General features: G+C 38.1%; 1 protein-coding gene across 1 annotated transcript; it reads right to left on the bottom strand.

The window, feature by feature from the left end:
* Window positions 1-36: 36 nt before the first annotated feature.
* LOC137071360 (D-amino-acid oxidase-like) lies at window positions 37-13,152 on the bottom strand. Its single transcript, XM_067439286.1, has 11 exons — window positions 12,871-13,152; window positions 12,248-12,443; window positions 12,024-12,138; window positions 11,346-11,422; window positions 11,160-11,225; window positions 10,788-10,842; window positions 6,772-6,876; window positions 6,607-6,689; window positions 4,867-4,984; window positions 4,685-4,783; window positions 37-306 (listed from the first exon to the last, which is right to left on the bottom strand). Exons 2-11 carry the CDS (start codon window positions 12,439-12,441, stop codon window positions 175-177), a joined length of 1,044 nt encoding a protein of 347 aa, XP_067295387.1. The 5' UTR covers window positions 12,442-12,443; window positions 12,871-13,152; the 3' UTR covers window positions 37-174.
* Between the last annotated feature and the right edge of the window lie 4,022 nt (window positions 13,153-17,174).

The raw sequence follows: 17,174 nt of genomic DNA, 5'->3' as shown, positions 1-17,174 counted from the left end.
ATGTACATGTATGATAACAATAAAATATGATTCAAAAAAGAGAAATAGTGCGTCTTTATTGAAGATTAGTGCAGATATATGTAGTCAAATGTATTATGCATCTCAATTTGACAACGGTTATTAGCCTAGCGAGGATACAACAGATGGATAACACTGTCCAGAAGCCCAGATCTATTACAGGTGTGATTTAGAGTCTGCTAGCAAGCCTTTCTGCTCCAGGATCTGTCCAAAGAGCCGAGCAGCTTCTTCAGCACATCCACGATGGATGGTCAGCCCAAAACCTCCATGTCCGTAGTTATGGATGACCTGAGGTGAATGAAAACAGCATGGTGTGTGAAATCTTTCACGTCTTTCATTTGTGTTAATGTGAAACTTTACTGTGGTTAGACATTTTTGGCATTCACTTCCCCTGAGAAACTATGCATTTGCTTGTAAAACTCTTGTGTTCGGTTCCCCCAAGAAACTTGCAAAAGCATGCAAATAGTTTATCCTCCCAATTCATATTATTTCCATGCTCAGATTTGTGAGCTAATGTTTTGCAAGCGAATGCAATGGTTCTTGAGGGAACACCAAAAGAATCGCAATATGATTTTTCCTCCCAATTAATTTTTGTTTTCTATTACCATGTCCCATTAGGGGTTCTGTATTAATCGACCCTTCTTCATTGGAAGATGCCTTCAGGGCCCGTATTTATCAAGCTTCTCAAAGTCCCATTTTAGTCTTAAGGTCTGAGAATTTGTGAAATTTACTCTTACTTTCAAACTTAAGCATAAAAACAAGTTATCAAATGGGGCTTGTGATGGCACTAAGGAGACAGAGACGTGCGCAAATCTTTCAGGAGAGGGAGAACGTTTTTGAAATGTTTAACGACGAGCAGTTAATCAAACGGTATTGTCCGGATATATATATATATTAGTGCCTTGCGAAAGTATTTGGCCCCCTTGAACTTTGCGACCCTTTGCCACATTTCAGGCTTCAAACATAGATATAAAACTGTGATTTTCTGTGAAGAATAAAAAACAAGTGGGACACAATCATGAAGTGGAATGAAATTTATTGGATATTTCAAATTTTTTTAACAAATCAAAAACTGAAAAATTGGGTGTGCAATATTATTCGGCCCCTTTACTTTCAGTGCAGCAAACTCTCTCCAGAAGTTCAGTGAGGATCTCTGAATGATCCAGTGTTGACCTAAATGACTAATGATGATCAATAGAATCCACCTGTGTGTAATCAAGTCTCCGTATAAATGCACCTGCACTGTAATAGTCTCAGAGGTCCGTTTAAAGCACAGAGAGCATCATGAAGAACAAGGAACACACCAGACAGGTCCGAGATACTGTTGTGGAGAAGTTTAAAGCCGGATTTGGATACAAAAAGATTTCCCAAGCTTTACACATCCCAAGGAGCACTGTGCAAGCGATAATATTAAAATGGAAGGAGTATCAGACCACTGCAAATCTACCAAGACCTGGCCGTCCCTCTAAACTTTCAGCTCATACAAGGAGAAGACTGATCAGAGATGCAGCCAAGAGGCCCATGATCCCTCTGGATGAACTGCAGAGATCTACAGCTGAGGTGGGAGACTCTGTCCATAGGACAACAATCAGTCGTATACTGCACAAATCTGGCCTTTATGGAAGAGTGGCAAGAAGAAAGCCATTTCTTAAAGATATCCATAAAAAGTTTTGTTTAAAGTTTGCCACAAGCCACCTGGGACACACCAAACATGTGGAAGAAGGTGCTCTGGTCAGATGAAACCAAAATTGAAGTTTTTGGCAACAAAGCAAAACGTTATGTTTGGCGTAAAAGCGACACAGCTCATCACCCTGAACACACCATCCCCACTGTCAAACATGGTGGTGGCAGCATCACGGTTTGGGCCTGCTTTTTTCAGCAGAGACAGGGAAGATGGTTAAAATTGATGGGAAGATGGATGGAGCCAAATACAGGACCATTCTGGAAGAAAACCTGATGGAGTGTGCAAAAGACCTGAGACTGGGAGATTTGTCTTACAACAAGACAATGATCCAAAACATAAAGCAAAATCTACAATGGAATGGTTCAAAAATAAACATATCCAGGGGTAAGAATGGCCAAGTCAAAGTCCAGACCTGAATCCAATCGAGAATCTGTGGAAAGAACTGAAAACTGCTGTTCACAAACGCTCTCCATCCAACCTCACTGAGCTCGAGCTGTTCGGCAAAAATGTCAGTCTCTTGATATGCAAAACTGATTGAGACATACCCCGTGCGACTTACAGCTGTAATCGCAGCAAAAGGTGGCGCTACAAAGTATTAACTTAAGGGGGCTGAATAATTTTGCACGGCCAATTTTTCAGTTTTTGATTTGTTAAAAAAGTTTGAAATATCCAATAAATTTCGTTCCACTTCATGATTGTTTCCCACGTGTTGTTGATTCTTCACAAAAAATTACAGTTTCATATCATTATGTTTGAAGCCTGAAATGTGGCAAAAGTTCAAGGGGGCCGAATACTTTCGCAAGGCACTGTATGTATAAATATATATATATATTTTTTTTTTTTTTGATTATATTTCCAGAAAGAATGTATTTATTTTTTGTGAGGCTGAGCTGTATTTTCCATATGTCAACATCTAAACGCAAGAATAGCTAGCCTTCCATTGAAGCTACTATTTTCCATTGAACCATAACTTTGACTCACGTGGGTCATCAGCCAGTCAAATTTTGATGTTTAGTGATAGAACGGCTCAGAGGCCCTGCGATGTGTCGGTGCGCTAGCCCCCGCTGATGTCATCAGCCGTTTGAACTTTGTGAAACGAGCTATGGCCGCTGCAGATGACATTAGCTAACAAGCAAGTGTTTTTTCTGTTTCTTGTGATTTTCTTGTTGGTCTGTGTTTTTGTTTGTTTAAAGGTGCCCTAGAATGAAAAATTGAATTAGCCTTGCCATAGTGAAATAATAAGAGTTCAGTACATGGAGATCACATACTGTGAGTCTCAAACACCATTGCCTTCTACTTCTTATGTAAATCTTGTGAATCAAAAACACCACGGAAAAGAAAGCGCTTCTCAACATAAGCCCAACCGTGACGCAAGCGTTGGGGACCATTAATATGTACGCCCCCAACATTTGCATCTGTCCAAACATGTTCATTGTCAGGTGGAACTGACTGAGCCGAATTGACATGTCATGTTCCAGGCTGTGCAGGAGACGGAGGACTTTTCTACCCTTCCCACAGATAAAAAATTAAAACAGTCAACAGTCATGGTTGATGTTTATTAAATATAAAACGGATACTGCAACAATTTAATTCAAGATCGTTCGTTTGTTCAGCCTATTTTAAGAAAGCTTCGCTCAGCGTCTTAAACTGAAGAAAGTGGCAACTATATTCCTGCAAGCAGTAAGTAGCGATTTATCCACTTATTGACAGTTTAAAAAATTTCTAATTTCTGACAGCATTGTCTAGATAATGCAAGATGCTAGTACAGTAACAATAGGAAACTCCAAGTACCATACAAAACTAAATAGTGTGTCTATTGACAAAGGTTAATTTTATTTTGTAATACAAAATACAACTGTAGATACTTTGCTTACAGATCGTTCACTCGATCCTTCTAGCAAACGTCACCTTTTCCACCATATAAGTTAAAACGATAGTCATTTGACAAGGCTATTCATTTTGTAAAAATATATATTTATATTTTTGAGAACTGAAGTATGATGTTTTTGCATGCTTGTACATCAGAGTACATCACAGTCACTGCGTAGCCTACATTATGACTAACATAAACATGCAATATTGTTGACGAAAAAAGACGAGTCATCATTGGTTTTGGATGGGAAAGAAGACTGTTCGTGCGGTTGCTAGATTTCAGTAATTTAAATCCCCAAAACAGAGCTTTTCTGTGAAAAGAACATGTATGCTATCCAGTGTTTTACATAAACATGTCCAATCTGGAAACCATATGCACACGCACGGATGATCTGAAAACACCAATAAACAAGTAAGCTGCATTTTAGCAATCTCCATTTGAGATGTTCTGCTTAAAGTGTGTCATTCAGTCGGTCTGTGTTCTGTCAGGACGGAAAGGACTCACAAGACGCTTTTATGAACTGCTGTCAGCTGCTGAAATAAACCAATCAGAGCAGAGCTCAACATTAATATTCATGAACCTTCCAAATAAGGCAAAAACCGAGCATTACATCCTAGGGACAATTTCTAGGGTTGTAAATGGACCTGTAAAACTGTATCTGGACAAGTTTTGCCCTCAAATAAGCCACATACCCTTTATGTAGATATCAGAGAACAATTTAATATATTGTTTCAAATCATTCTTGGGCACCATTAAGAGTATTTGTGCCAGTGAGCTGATTTTGATTTATTTCACCATTTGCCTAAACGGTGACACGTGAGTGCAGTGGTATCATCAATAAATAGTCAAATTCCCTTTTTGTCTCGCATGTAATTTTCCCAACGAACACTTTGAAAGTGAGGTTCGTAATAGTATTGCATACAGTGCATTATTGTATTGTGTGTGTGTGTGTGTGTGTGTGTGTGTGTGTGTGTGTGTGTGTTTGGTGTTGTTTTGGTGACGGCGTGGGGTGTGTTGATCGTTAATGAAGGCCCTGACTGAAACCCCACGGTACACTACTGGATAAATACAGGCCCAGATCTTCAGTGTAAAGATCACTATGAGCTCACCTCAAACGCCTGTGGTCCAGATCGTATGGTCTCTCTCTCCAGTCTAACTTTGCTGCGTGCCGGCCTGAGACCAGTCCAGTCCTCTACTATCCGTGCATGCTAGAGAGAAAAAAGAAGATTCAATCCCCTCATGCCAGTCAAGAAAACAATAATTTAGCAAAGCTAAAATGGCTGGAATCTACCTGTAGACTAGGCTCAAGCTTGCAGGCAGATTTCCAAATTTCTTTATGGTCCTCAGAACTGTTCTGCAGATTCCAGTTTCCTAACTGGAAAACTCCACCCACAGTGACTAAACGACTCCTGCAGAAACAAACAGAGGACCTGAAGTCATGTACAACACTGTTAAAGGAGAAATGTTGAATTAAAAATGTAAATAACCTTGCCATAGTGAAATAATAAGAGTTCAGTACATGGACATCATTCATTTTGTAAAAATATATATATTTATATTTTGAGAACTGAAGTATGATGTTTTTGCATGCCTGTATTTCAGAGTACATCACAGTCACTGCGTTGCCTATATTGTGATTAAAGTTATATAAACATGCAATATTCTTGATGAAAAAAGACGAGTCTAAAATGTAGTCTAAAACAATAACCACTGGTTTTGGTTTTGACGGAGGGAAACAAGAGCATTTGAGCGTTCGTGCTTGCAGTTGCCAGATTTCAGTCATTTAAATCCCCCAATCAGAGCTTTTTTGTGAAAAGAACACAAATACTATCCAGTGTTTTAGAGACACCCCTCGCTGCAGCCTGTAGCACGATGACGTAGCTGGATCAGATCCCATATGTACTGGATGCTGGATCGTTATGGCAATGTCATAGCCTACCGATCTCTGGGTTCATTTATAATGCGTATGCGCTAGTCTTAATGTATGATCATTATTGTATATAGATGATGTTCTAAACTGTATAGTTTTAGTACTGATAAATAGTATTAAATAATTATTGAGGAATAATTCATCTTTTCATAAATGTGATGCTTAAATTATCCTAGTTTCACTGTACATGCATGCAAAACAGTTAAAATTGTAATATATTCTAATCATACTTGCTGTTGAGTGGGAGGAAAAATGAGTCTCTGTAATTTTAATCCTCAAGGTACAATGCAACACAATCTGTAAAGAACTTTAAAATACCAGTAGCCTACACATTCAAGGGAAAATGCAAAACGTGTGTCCTGATGGCGTGAGCACGTTATTAATCATTATTTTTACGCAAACGGTTTGAGTATTTATCTATCCAACAAACTCTCCTGTGCATTCAATGATGTCCACAAAACTCTTCTGAGCATGCGTATATGACATCATCGAATTGTGAATGAAACCACTGCACATGCGCGTCCAGTACGTGTTGGATCTGATCCAGTACGTCATCGTGCTACAGGCTGCAGCGAGGACTTTTTGGTGTTTTACCTAAACGTGCAATTGGGCAACCATATGCACGCGAGCATGTATGATCTAAAAACACCAATTAACAAGTAAGCTGTATTTTAGCAATATCTAGTTGAGATGTTCTGCTTAAAGGGTCATTCAGTCGGTCTATGTTCTGTCAGGACGGTCAGGACTCATGAGGTCGCTTCGCTAAACAACTGAACTGCTGTGTGCTGTGAGCTGCTGAAATAAGCCAATCAGAGCAGAGCTCAACGTTAATATTCATGACTATTCCAAATAAGACAAAAAAACGAGAATTACATCCTAGGGACAATTTCTAGGGTTGTAAATGGACCTATAAAACTGTATCTGGACAATTTTTGCCCTTAAATAAGCCACATGCCCTCTATGTAGATATCAGAGAACAATTTAACATATTGTTTCAACACTACATTTTAGTCATGTAGTCACTTGTGTAGTTATGTGGTTTAGCTTTAATTTATTTTTTATTTTATTTTCTTCAACTTATTTTATTTCAGTGAGTCTTACCCAGGAATTATGTACGGGGAGTTATAGACTCCTGCTGAGGAATCATGAGTTAGGATCCAGTGCTTTAACCAGGGAGCATCTACCTGTAGATATAAAACACACAAGATCAACCCTGTTCTATGTAAAAACTCCAAGTCTGATTTACTTTTATCTACTAAACTTCACCTTAATGATCTGCCCTCTGCCTGGTTTGAGCTCAGGATCAGGCTGTAGGTCTCCTGATCGGACACCAGAGCAGTTGATGATAACATCAGCACCACTATCTGCCAACTGGAGGACATCTTTGAGGTCATTACAAATGCACACATTCTATGACTAAAACACCCTTGCAACAGTATAATTGAGACAGAATGTTAACATGTCCATATTTTGTTAAAACTAGTATCAGTTAACCAGATGCTTTTCTTAGTGATTTTAATAATGGTGTACCACTAGATCTTGTACAAGTCAGAAATCAGAAAACTATCATAATACTTCACTGCTTCTGTGACACACAATATTCTAATTAAGACGAAGGATTTTCTTTATTTCATGTGATTCATGTATTTCATAATGTAAAATGTGATTTATTTCAGAAAATATTATATTTCAGAAATCATTTTAATATGCTGATTTGCTGCATTTCTTATTATTATCAATGTTGAAAACACTGCTGCTTAATTTGTGGAAACGGTCACTCTTGATAAATTGAATGTATCCTTGCTAAATAAAAGTTTTTTGTTTTTTTTTTAAAGCTACACTGTGTGATATTTTCCCCCATCTAGCGGTGAAAAGTTATATGACCATCCAGTGAATATTAGTTTCGGTTCCTCTCAATTCCGATTTCTTTTTAACTCCTACGGTGGCCGATTTAGTCCAAGATTAACATGGCAATCCCCCTCTTCACATTCGACACGGTGCCATCGAGTGTTAAAATGCGAAAGGCGAAGCTTGAATTTGCGGGTATGTCCCTCTTTGACTAATGTACTTTCAAGATGGAGGAGCAACATGGCGACGGGCATTCGAACCCCTCACCCGTATGTATTTTAATTGGCATATTATAAACCTACAAGAATACTTTATTACTTGAAAGAAGCAAATATGCATTAATGACCCTTACGAAACAAAAATATATTGCAATATACTAGAATTTATATTGCAATACATTAGAAAATATATTTCAATGTATCAGAAACTTCCTCATATATTTGAAAATATATAGCAATATATGGATGGACAACCTATTGCTATATATTGATTCATATATTAAAATACATTGATATAGTTAAGCAAGCTCCTGCATATTTTTACAGAGGTTGATTAACAATAGCCCAAATCAGATGGTGCATGACATTCAATATATTTTCTATATTTAGAAAATATTTCTATTAAGGCCGGGACTTTAACGCGTTGATTAAGATTAATTAATTACGTGACTATACCGCGTTAATTAATTACGCAAAAAAAAAAAAAAAAAAAAAAAGTACCACACTTATTATTGCACCGCGGAACGTTTTTCAATGAATGAGTTTCGACGGACCAATTATACTGGAACACCAACTAGCGCTCCGGAGTCACGACAACAACAAACCATGTGAACATGAACGAAGCTATGGAACGAAGAAGCTAGAAGTAGGGATGGGCATCTTCCCAAAATATTGTATTCGAATATTTGGGCTCATAAAAATCGAATATTCGAATATTCGTTTATTTAAATTAGGTATTTTGAGAAAATGAGAGATGTTTCTTTCTTTTTTTCTCTAAACATGTCGTCACAATTTCTGAACAAGCTTATGATTAGGCAATGTACACAACACGCTTACGTTATATCTTAAGGTTTTTAAAACATTAAACAGTGTGTAAAAAAATGCCTAAAGAACAAAAGCATTATAAGCTCAAGGAGCACGAGCGCAGAGCGCGTCAGTTAGCGTGACGTATACACACACACACACACACACACACAAACGTCAATAGGCTATAGCCTACCGACCTGTGTGTGCGTGTGTTTGATATGGCTGATGTGTTTACTTTGTATTGTTTCACATTTTCATGTAGGGATAAACTATAATATTATTGGATTATGATATTATTCTCGGGTGAGAAAATGCGCCACTGACAGGCGTTGCGGAGACAAAGATATCGGTTAAGTGAAGTCTGAGTGAAGAACTTTGTATTTTCTGTTCATAAACCCTCAAAGAACTTTAAAGGAAGCATTTGTCTCGAGATCATTTTGCTATCATAAGTTCTCACTCTCACTCGGGGTACAGATGAGCTTACCTGCACTCCTGAGCAGTGATCGCTCATTCCACTGGTGTTTGGATTTCATGTGATTCTCGTTTGTGGTGGTGATATCATTATAACTCAGTTTCAGTAATTGATTTCATCAAAAGTAACTCCATTTTGTGCATTTTCATCATAGTGCAAACAGCATTTTCAATTTTCATCGAAGTAACGTTAATTCCAAACATTGCGAGGCAGACGACGACATTGTGATCAAATGCACTTAAATTATTAACCTGCTCCACAACGCCACCCAGTGGATTGAGATATAACTGCGAGATTTAGAGGGATTTCTCATGGATGCACTGTGTAGCCAGTTGCTTGTGACTTTTTATTTTATGTCATCCTACTTTTATTATTTTATTTTACCTTAACTTATTTGTGTTGAAATAAATATTTTTGTAAATGTTTTAACTTCATCACAACTTAATGTTACCCTTTCATTGTTATTTATGTTTAATTTTCAATGGTTCCAGTCGGGAGTTCCTACCAATTGTTGTAGGTGGGGCCTTAATTAGTGGCGCACCTTAGGATGCGTTATCCGCTTCCCCTTTAAGCGTTCGCGCTCAGTCTGACTGAATGCAGCGGGGGAAGTGCGGAGTGAAACAGTAGGCCTTCCAGTGTGTGTGTGTTTTCTAATTTTGCTCCAACCTAGTTTTTCTTTAAAGTAAATAAATGCACGTCCTTCATCTCATCCATGTTTGGCTGTCCTTCTGTCCTGAGGGTACCACTTGATATCTGCTACAACTGCATTTACTGCCAGCCAATTAACAAAATAAAATTCGAATAGTATTTTTAGTTTTCGAATGTTAATTACAGATCGAATATTCGACTATTCGAATATTCGTGCACACCCCTAGCTAGAAGCTGATGAGACCGCTTTGCTTGGCCCCGTGGATGGGAAATTTTGTTTTAAAAAACGAAAGGATGGAAGCGTCGTCAAGAGCACGGTTGTGAGCAAGCTATACAACAAGGAATTTGCGTATCACCGCAGCACATCGAGCCTCAAATATCACAAATATGCTTTTGCTAAACTTAATGGCAAACATTGCACTGGCCTGCTGGACTGAAATAAATAAACAATATTTTGTTGATTAAGCTTATGTATTCAGTCATAATTCAATGGTATACAAAAAATACATTTACTTCTCATTGTTCTCAGGTCAAATATTTATATGCAATTAAAATGCGATTAATTTCGATTAATTAATTACAAAGCCTCTAAATAATTAGATTAATTTTTTTAATCGAGTACCCTAATTTCTATATTATATTTTAATCTGTTATATTTTAAAATATATGACAGACAGTGTACATTAGATTATTTCATATTTACCATGTATACAATATATATGATAATTATATACTATAAATCAATATATTTAAGACATATGTTCCCATATAAATCTGATTATATTATCCAGTACATTGAGGTATATTATCTCATATAATTTTACATATATATTTACATATATATATATATATATATATATATATATATATATATATATATATATATATATATATCCAATATATAATTTCATATATTGTAGGATATATTTCAATATACATAGCAATATATTGAATAGTATAATAATATGTATATTCAATATATGAAAACGGCAATAATTGCAGTATTGTCCCATATATTGCAATATATAACTTGCATATATAATATATTATTATATCATATATCATATGATATATTACCATGTAAATTTCACAATATATGGAGACACATGAAATATATTGTCAACTAATATATTGAGAAATATATTTTTGTTGCGTAAGGGGAGCACATATATTTTTGAAAGAGCTAAGTGTTTTTAGCTAAGAATAAACTAAAAAAGTTACACAGTGTAGCTTTAAAGAGATTTTCATTTTTTTTTTAAGTGTGAGAATGACAATGGAATTCCTCAAACCTCTTGAAATGAACCAATCTTCCTCTGATAAAACTTGATTTTTCTTTGTCCTAACCTGTGGAGGACACAGAAGCATGACCAACGTGCTAAAGACAAAGGCTGTGTTAATCATTGTTAGACCTGAAAAAAGTCATACTGTAAATGAGTAACATATCCACTACAGATTTTACATAACTATATAAATGCATAACAGTTATATATATGGTACACTCTAACCTTCTAATTTTTCATTTTTCATACATGTTTATTTGTTTTACATTTTTCAAAATGCAAAAACGTAGTTATTTCTAAGTATAAATTAGAATTTGAATTATATTTTATTTTGTTCCCATTCTAATTTGGGTTACTGATAAGATAACAGGACTCTCTAACCAGTCCATAAGCCAGGGCAGGTATGTCTTTCCTTCAATCATGAGAGCAGTGTTGAACCATCCAAAACTGAAAGGGATTGAGAGAAAATGGAAAGGTGATACAAAACACTACATTCACAAATCCAATTTAATATTTTGCAGCATCAAATTATAGAAATACAGTAACTTGTGATTAGGTACAGCATACCTGTATCCCGGGAACATATCTAGTTCACGTTTAGTCAGCTGGCGAAAGCCCAACACAGTGTCTTTAAATGACGGGTCCTATTTGAGGGGAGCAGAGATAGCAGTCATTTTCACAATTATCTCTTATGGGTCAGTAATTTTCACTCTAATTTCATTCTGGTTTTAACCCATGCCAAAGAGAGAGGCCTCAGCAGTTTAAAGTGGAAAATTAAAGGGATAGTTCCCCCAAAAATGAAATTTACCCTATGATTTACTCACCCTCAAACCGTCCTAGGTGTACATGACATTCTTCTTTCTGACAAACACAATCAGAGTTACGAAAAAAGATCCAAGCTTTATAATGGCAGTGAAAAGCAGCCCAGATAGGGGAACTATCCCTTTAAGCTCGATTCTGACCACTTCTTCTTTTGTTCAGCTATAAAGTGAGGTTTCTATATTTTCTGTTTTGCTTTTTTGATCACGCCCTGCACTGGACTGGTATAGTGCAAAAACATAATTAGGTGTAGAAGAATGTATAATACTATAGTTAAAGGCCCACAGACAGAGACCAAAATGTGAAATAAATTACCTGACAATATAATACAGTATGTTATACATCCATCAACACTTGCAGTTTATTGTATAACATTCTGTATCCTAAAAAAATGACACTACTTGCAAATGAAGATCAGTTTCTCACCGCCATAGGTTCAGTGCAAAGGTTGTAGCCAGACTGGAGGAAAATCCCCATTTTCACTGAATCCGGAGAGCTGAGGAAACTTAGTAGATAATCAAATGTCTCTTTGTTCCATTTACTGTGATAGAATAAAAAAAAAAAGATGTGCTTAAACTAATTCATTTGCCACTATTTATGACTCAGACAAATGCACAAAGATTCAGACACTTTCACAGTGTGAACCTCACGTTTCTTGGAAATTCCCCTTGTCATGTAGATACGGCTGCCAGAGTCCAGCTGCCCCGTCGCTGGTGGTGAGTGGAGTTAAGACATCGGCATACACCTCTATGGTGAAGGGGTTCACCCTGCGGTGGAAGTGCTGGTAGATGCTCTGAGCGGTGGAGAGGCCAATGACCCCCGCTCCTATAATGCACACCTTCATATCTGCAAAAAATATGTGCCATAAAGCATGAATGCATTTTTTTTCTATTTAAATAATGAAATGCTGTATATCATTGTATGTCCAAAAAAAAAAAAAAATGGTAATGCAAATGCAAGTTTACATGGGGTTACATGTTTTTTTGTTGTTGCAATCTTATTTGAGAACAATTTCAGTGCAAACCTGTGTCCAATGATGCCATATGTCAATGGGAAGGACATTATTAGGTCTAATGTCCATACAAATGTTGTACAGTATGGACACAATGGCAAGATTAACATGGACATGAACTATATAACCTAATAGGTGCATTACATGTAATGTCAAGCTAAAAATACATAATAATTTTGGCAGACTCTGCGACTTACATTGCATTCAAGGTATACTTTGTCAGTTTTTTATTTTATAAAATGCTAAGGCAGCTTTACTCACCAAACTTTTCTTTTGATTACCAACTAAAGAGATCGCGTCGTCCTAAACAGCAGATTCTGTCTTCAGCAATGTAATGCAAGCTCACAAAACTTACAAATTAACTTTTCCCCACATTACGTAACGTCAGCTGAGTCTTGAGGCGGCGCTATTCGTGTAACGTTACTGCAGCCTCATGGGCTGTATTCGGGATACTAGTTTTACTATGTTTACATGATAGATAAAAATAAGAATAGTATGCTATTCAGCCATAGTGGTGGAGTTCGAGTGACTCGAATCTTTTGAATCTTCGTGCTCACTGAAAAGATTTGTTCATATTCGTTCGTTGATTCCTTCAGGCGCGGTTACATTGTTTCTCCACTAGATGGCGTCAAGTTTCTTGTGAGTCATTCACTCCGAGAAACATTTGTGATGTTTTTTGGTCGCATATTAATTCTGGATAAATATGGAAAAAACAACACAAACATTCACAATAATCCTTTTTTCCTACAAGTAATTATTTAGTTTATGTATATCCTGTATACTGGAATTTGATTTTGATAATTTGATATAAAAAAGTAGGGACCTGAGACTAGTGTTCATAGAAGAGTGTGACACGTGATAGCTTACATGTGTATTATAACGATAATACTTAATTTAAAACGCATTAGATAAAGCATAATATAAATCATGTTGACAATTCAGTTCTGCTATGTCATCTTTTATTTTAAAACTCTTATGAATAATTATTTAAAATATTTATAAATTAACATTTACATCACAGAGGGTAGGATTCATGAAATCCATAATCTTCTGGAATCAGTATGACATGGTTATGGATAATATTAAGGATAATATTCCTGATGTCAGATTATGGAAAACCCCCGTAGTCCATACAAATGTCTGTAGTTATGGATGACCTGAGGTGAATGCAGTGGTGGGGTTCACAAAAACCTAGGGTGTGGCACGATTACTTCTGGCCATACAATAGTGACATAATGTGGACAAAAATCCACCATACTAAAAAGAATGGACAGAGTCCACCACGGACATGCACAGACGGCACAGACTTACAACTACGTAAAATCAATGCAAATTCTGAAACAGCCTTAGGCTACGCCAAATACTATAGCTAGATATAGAAAGACGTCTAGGCTATAGAATGGGAGAAATGGCAACAAAATATGGCGGAATATGTCCTGCCTTCTAATAATGTCCTCCCTGCCTTCTCCCCCTCCAGGTAGTGGAACCAGAAGTGCTAAAATGCGCCTGCTTCCGGGTTTTGGCCTACATCATGATTTGTCCTACAAAGTGATGGTTACTTCAGCAAGTAGCATATGGCTTTGTATCAGTAGAAACCCTGGAGTATATTTAAAATGATCGTGCTCCCCCCTCTTATATCCCCCTGAGACCAGAGATTTATGCATTTTATTTCTGGAAAAATTCCTCTTGTGACGCAAATTGACGATAATTGCGTCTTTTTTGGAATGTTTGCCCAGAGGCTAAAGACTACAGCCAGCAGAGGGAGCCATTTCCGCATGTTTTCAACTCGCGCATGGGGAATGGGAGATCACACTTACAGCACAGCTCAGCTACAGGCATTAATTTAAACGGATGCTGAGCAATGTAAGTGTTTTAACTTCTCAAATTAATTTCTATGAAAGTTAAGCTTCCAAAGGCATGAACTGAAAACGCGTTGTGAATGTATGCCGCGAATGTGGTCGCGATTACCTCAGCTCTCATCACGAGAGCTCATCAGCTCATTTATGACGTTAAATGTAATCTGACTCCTAATCTGAAATGTGAGACTCACGCGGCAACTCGATCGTTATATTGAACACACCATAGACCAGGGCTATTCAAATCTTACCCTGGAGGGCCAATGCGCTGCAGAGTTTAGCTCCAACCCTAATCAAGCACACCTGAACTTGCTAATCAATGTCTTCAGGATCATTAGAAAATCACAGGTGGGTGTGTTTGATTAGGGTTGGAGCTAAACTCTGCAGCGCATTGGCCCTCCAGGGTAAGATTTGAATATCCCTGCCATAGACCGTAAAAAAGAAAGTACAATTCCTGAAGAAAATGTGAGTGGTGCTTGCTGTGGCAAAACTCGGGGCTCGGTTATGGCAAGTGACTGCAAAGAGCCAAGCAACATGATGTTAGCATGATGCTAACATGATTAGCATGTTGTTAGCATGATGCTAACATGATTAGCATGTTGTTAGCATGATGTTAACATGATTAGCATGTTGCTAGCATGATAAGCATGTTGCTAGCATGATGCTAACATGATTAGCATGTTGTTAGCATGATGCTAACATGATTAGCATGTTGCTAGCATGATGCTAACATGATTAGCATGTTGCTAGCATGTTGCTAGATGCTAGCATGATGCTAACATGCTAATCATGTTGCTAGCAACATGATTAGCATGATGCTAACACAATTAGCATGTTGCTAGGTGGTTGCTAGGGTGTTTTTAGTGGTTGCTAGGCGGTTGCTAGGGTGTTCTGGGTGGTTGCTAGGGCGTTGCTAGGCGGTTGCTAGGGTGTTCTGGGTGGTTGCTAGGGCGTTACTAGGTGGTTGCTATGGTGTTCTGGGTGGTTGCTAGGGCGTTGCTAGGTGGTTGCTAGGGCGTTGCTAGGTGGTTGCTAGGCGGTTGCTAGGGTGTTCTGGGTGGTTGCTAGGCAGTTGCTATGGTGTTCTGGGTGGTTGCTATGATGTTGCTATGTGGTTGCTAGGGTATTCTGGGTGGTTGCTATGGAGTGACAGCATCCCATAATGATACCCCAAAATCACCTTGCCAGTATGAATGATATAAACCAACCCCCATGTCTGTATGATTTTCTGATGCAGAGATGTGAACGGTTGCTAGGGTACTCTGTTTGGTTGCTATGGAGTGGCTTAGCACCATCCCATAATGATATCCCAAAATCAACTTGCCAGTATGAATGATATAAACCAACCCCCATGTCTCTACGATTTTCTGATGCAGAGATCTGAACAGTTGCTAGGGTACTCTGTTTGGTTGCTATGGAGTGGCTTGGCACCATCCCATGATTCCCCAAAATCCCCTTGCCAGTATGAATGATATAAACCAACCCCCATGTCTCTATGATGTTCAGATGTGAAGATATCCACAACTTTCCCGAACTCTGACCTTTCCCATGATCGCTATGGCAACGTAGAACACGCCGGTATCGAACTTCCGGTTTACATTAGTATGTACTGTTATCAGCTAAACGCTTGGTTGTATTATCAGGATTCAGGAGTAGATTTACAACAACGCTTCAGGCAAAATGATCACATGTCAGAGATGGTCGCATGGATCTGACTATCTTACTAATATCTGTAGCACTAAGCGATTCACCCGAGTTATGCAGCGCAGATATTTTGCCACTGTGTGGTAGGCCTGTTCCTATGATCCACGCAAGAGTTACCTTCCGTCAATGCGCCTGTAAATCGATTTTATTTTATTATAAATAAAGGTTTATTTGTTTATAGTTATTTATTTTGTTAGATATTTCCACTTTGCGGGAGTCACGCAAAATAATTTTATTTTCCTGCGACTCGTACACAATGTGCGTCTCAATCGGCTCCCTAGTTCAGTTGTCAGGGCACTGATCAGGGAGTCAGCCCATTGACTTATGTCCTGATCAGTGCCCTGACTAGTGAACTAGGGAGCCGATTGAGACGCAGGGAATATCTTGTCGCCCGCATCCGCATTCACCCATCAAATATTATCCCGCGTCGCAGTTCGTGCATCTATTTTCATGTTGATTAAAAAAAAAAAAGTCTACTGACAATGTCTGACATGATTTCAACAATTACAAATATTAAAATATAAATATTACTTCTACATCACAATTCTTGAGTTTATTTGAAGCTCGTTGGGCATTGAATGGGTGCGTATGGTGCTAGACAACACGTCAAACGGGTCCGTTTATGTTGCATGGTTTATGGAAGCAAGTAGGTTTCGGAGGTGTGAGACCCAGCACTCAGCGCTCATCAACCCCGGCGAGAGTAGCCTTAACTCGGCTCGTCCTTCTGACGACTGCCGCTGCCTGGCAGAAGCCCCTCCCATGACGCTGTTGTGTAGTGAATGAAGCGAATGGAGTCAAAATGTTCACGCGTCCATGTTCGCGCGAATAGCGCTATTTAATCGCGTCACTCGCGTCTGGTGTGAACGCTGCATAACTGTTATGTGTGCTAAACCGGAACTGAGATACCGTCAACCGGAAGTATCAAGTGTCATGGCGACGCCCACTAAGACTCGCAGGAAAGTTGTGGATACACTGTGGATTTGGGTTGTTAGGGTGCTTGATAAT

Source organism: Pseudorasbora parva, chromosome 3 (assembly GCF_024679245.1).
Source record: "Pseudorasbora parva isolate DD20220531a chromosome 3, ASM2467924v1, whole genome shotgun sequence".
Classification (NCBI taxonomy): Eukaryota; Metazoa; Chordata; class Actinopteri; order Cypriniformes; family Gobionidae; genus Pseudorasbora; species Pseudorasbora parva.
The sequence above is the reverse complement of the archived record's forward strand: the minus strand, read 5'-3'. Positions and strand labels throughout refer to the sequence as shown.

What these genes read in the sequence shown, in the direction of transcription:
- LOC137071360 (XM_067439286.1), bottom strand. Translation starts at nt 12,441, where the DNA reads ATGAAGGTGTGCATTATAGGAGCGGGGGTCATTGGCCTCTCCACCGCT. An exon ending in TTTGCACTGAACCTATGGCG is followed by an intron (nt 11,423 to 12,023) that starts GTGAGAAACTGA and finishes CCCCTCAAATAG; the next exon opens with GACCCGTCATTTAAAGACAC. An exon ending in GCAGAGGGCAGATCATTAAG is followed by an intron (nt 6,690 to 6,771) that starts GTGAAGTTTAGT and finishes TTATATCTACAG; the next exon opens with GTAGATGCTCCCTGGTTAAA.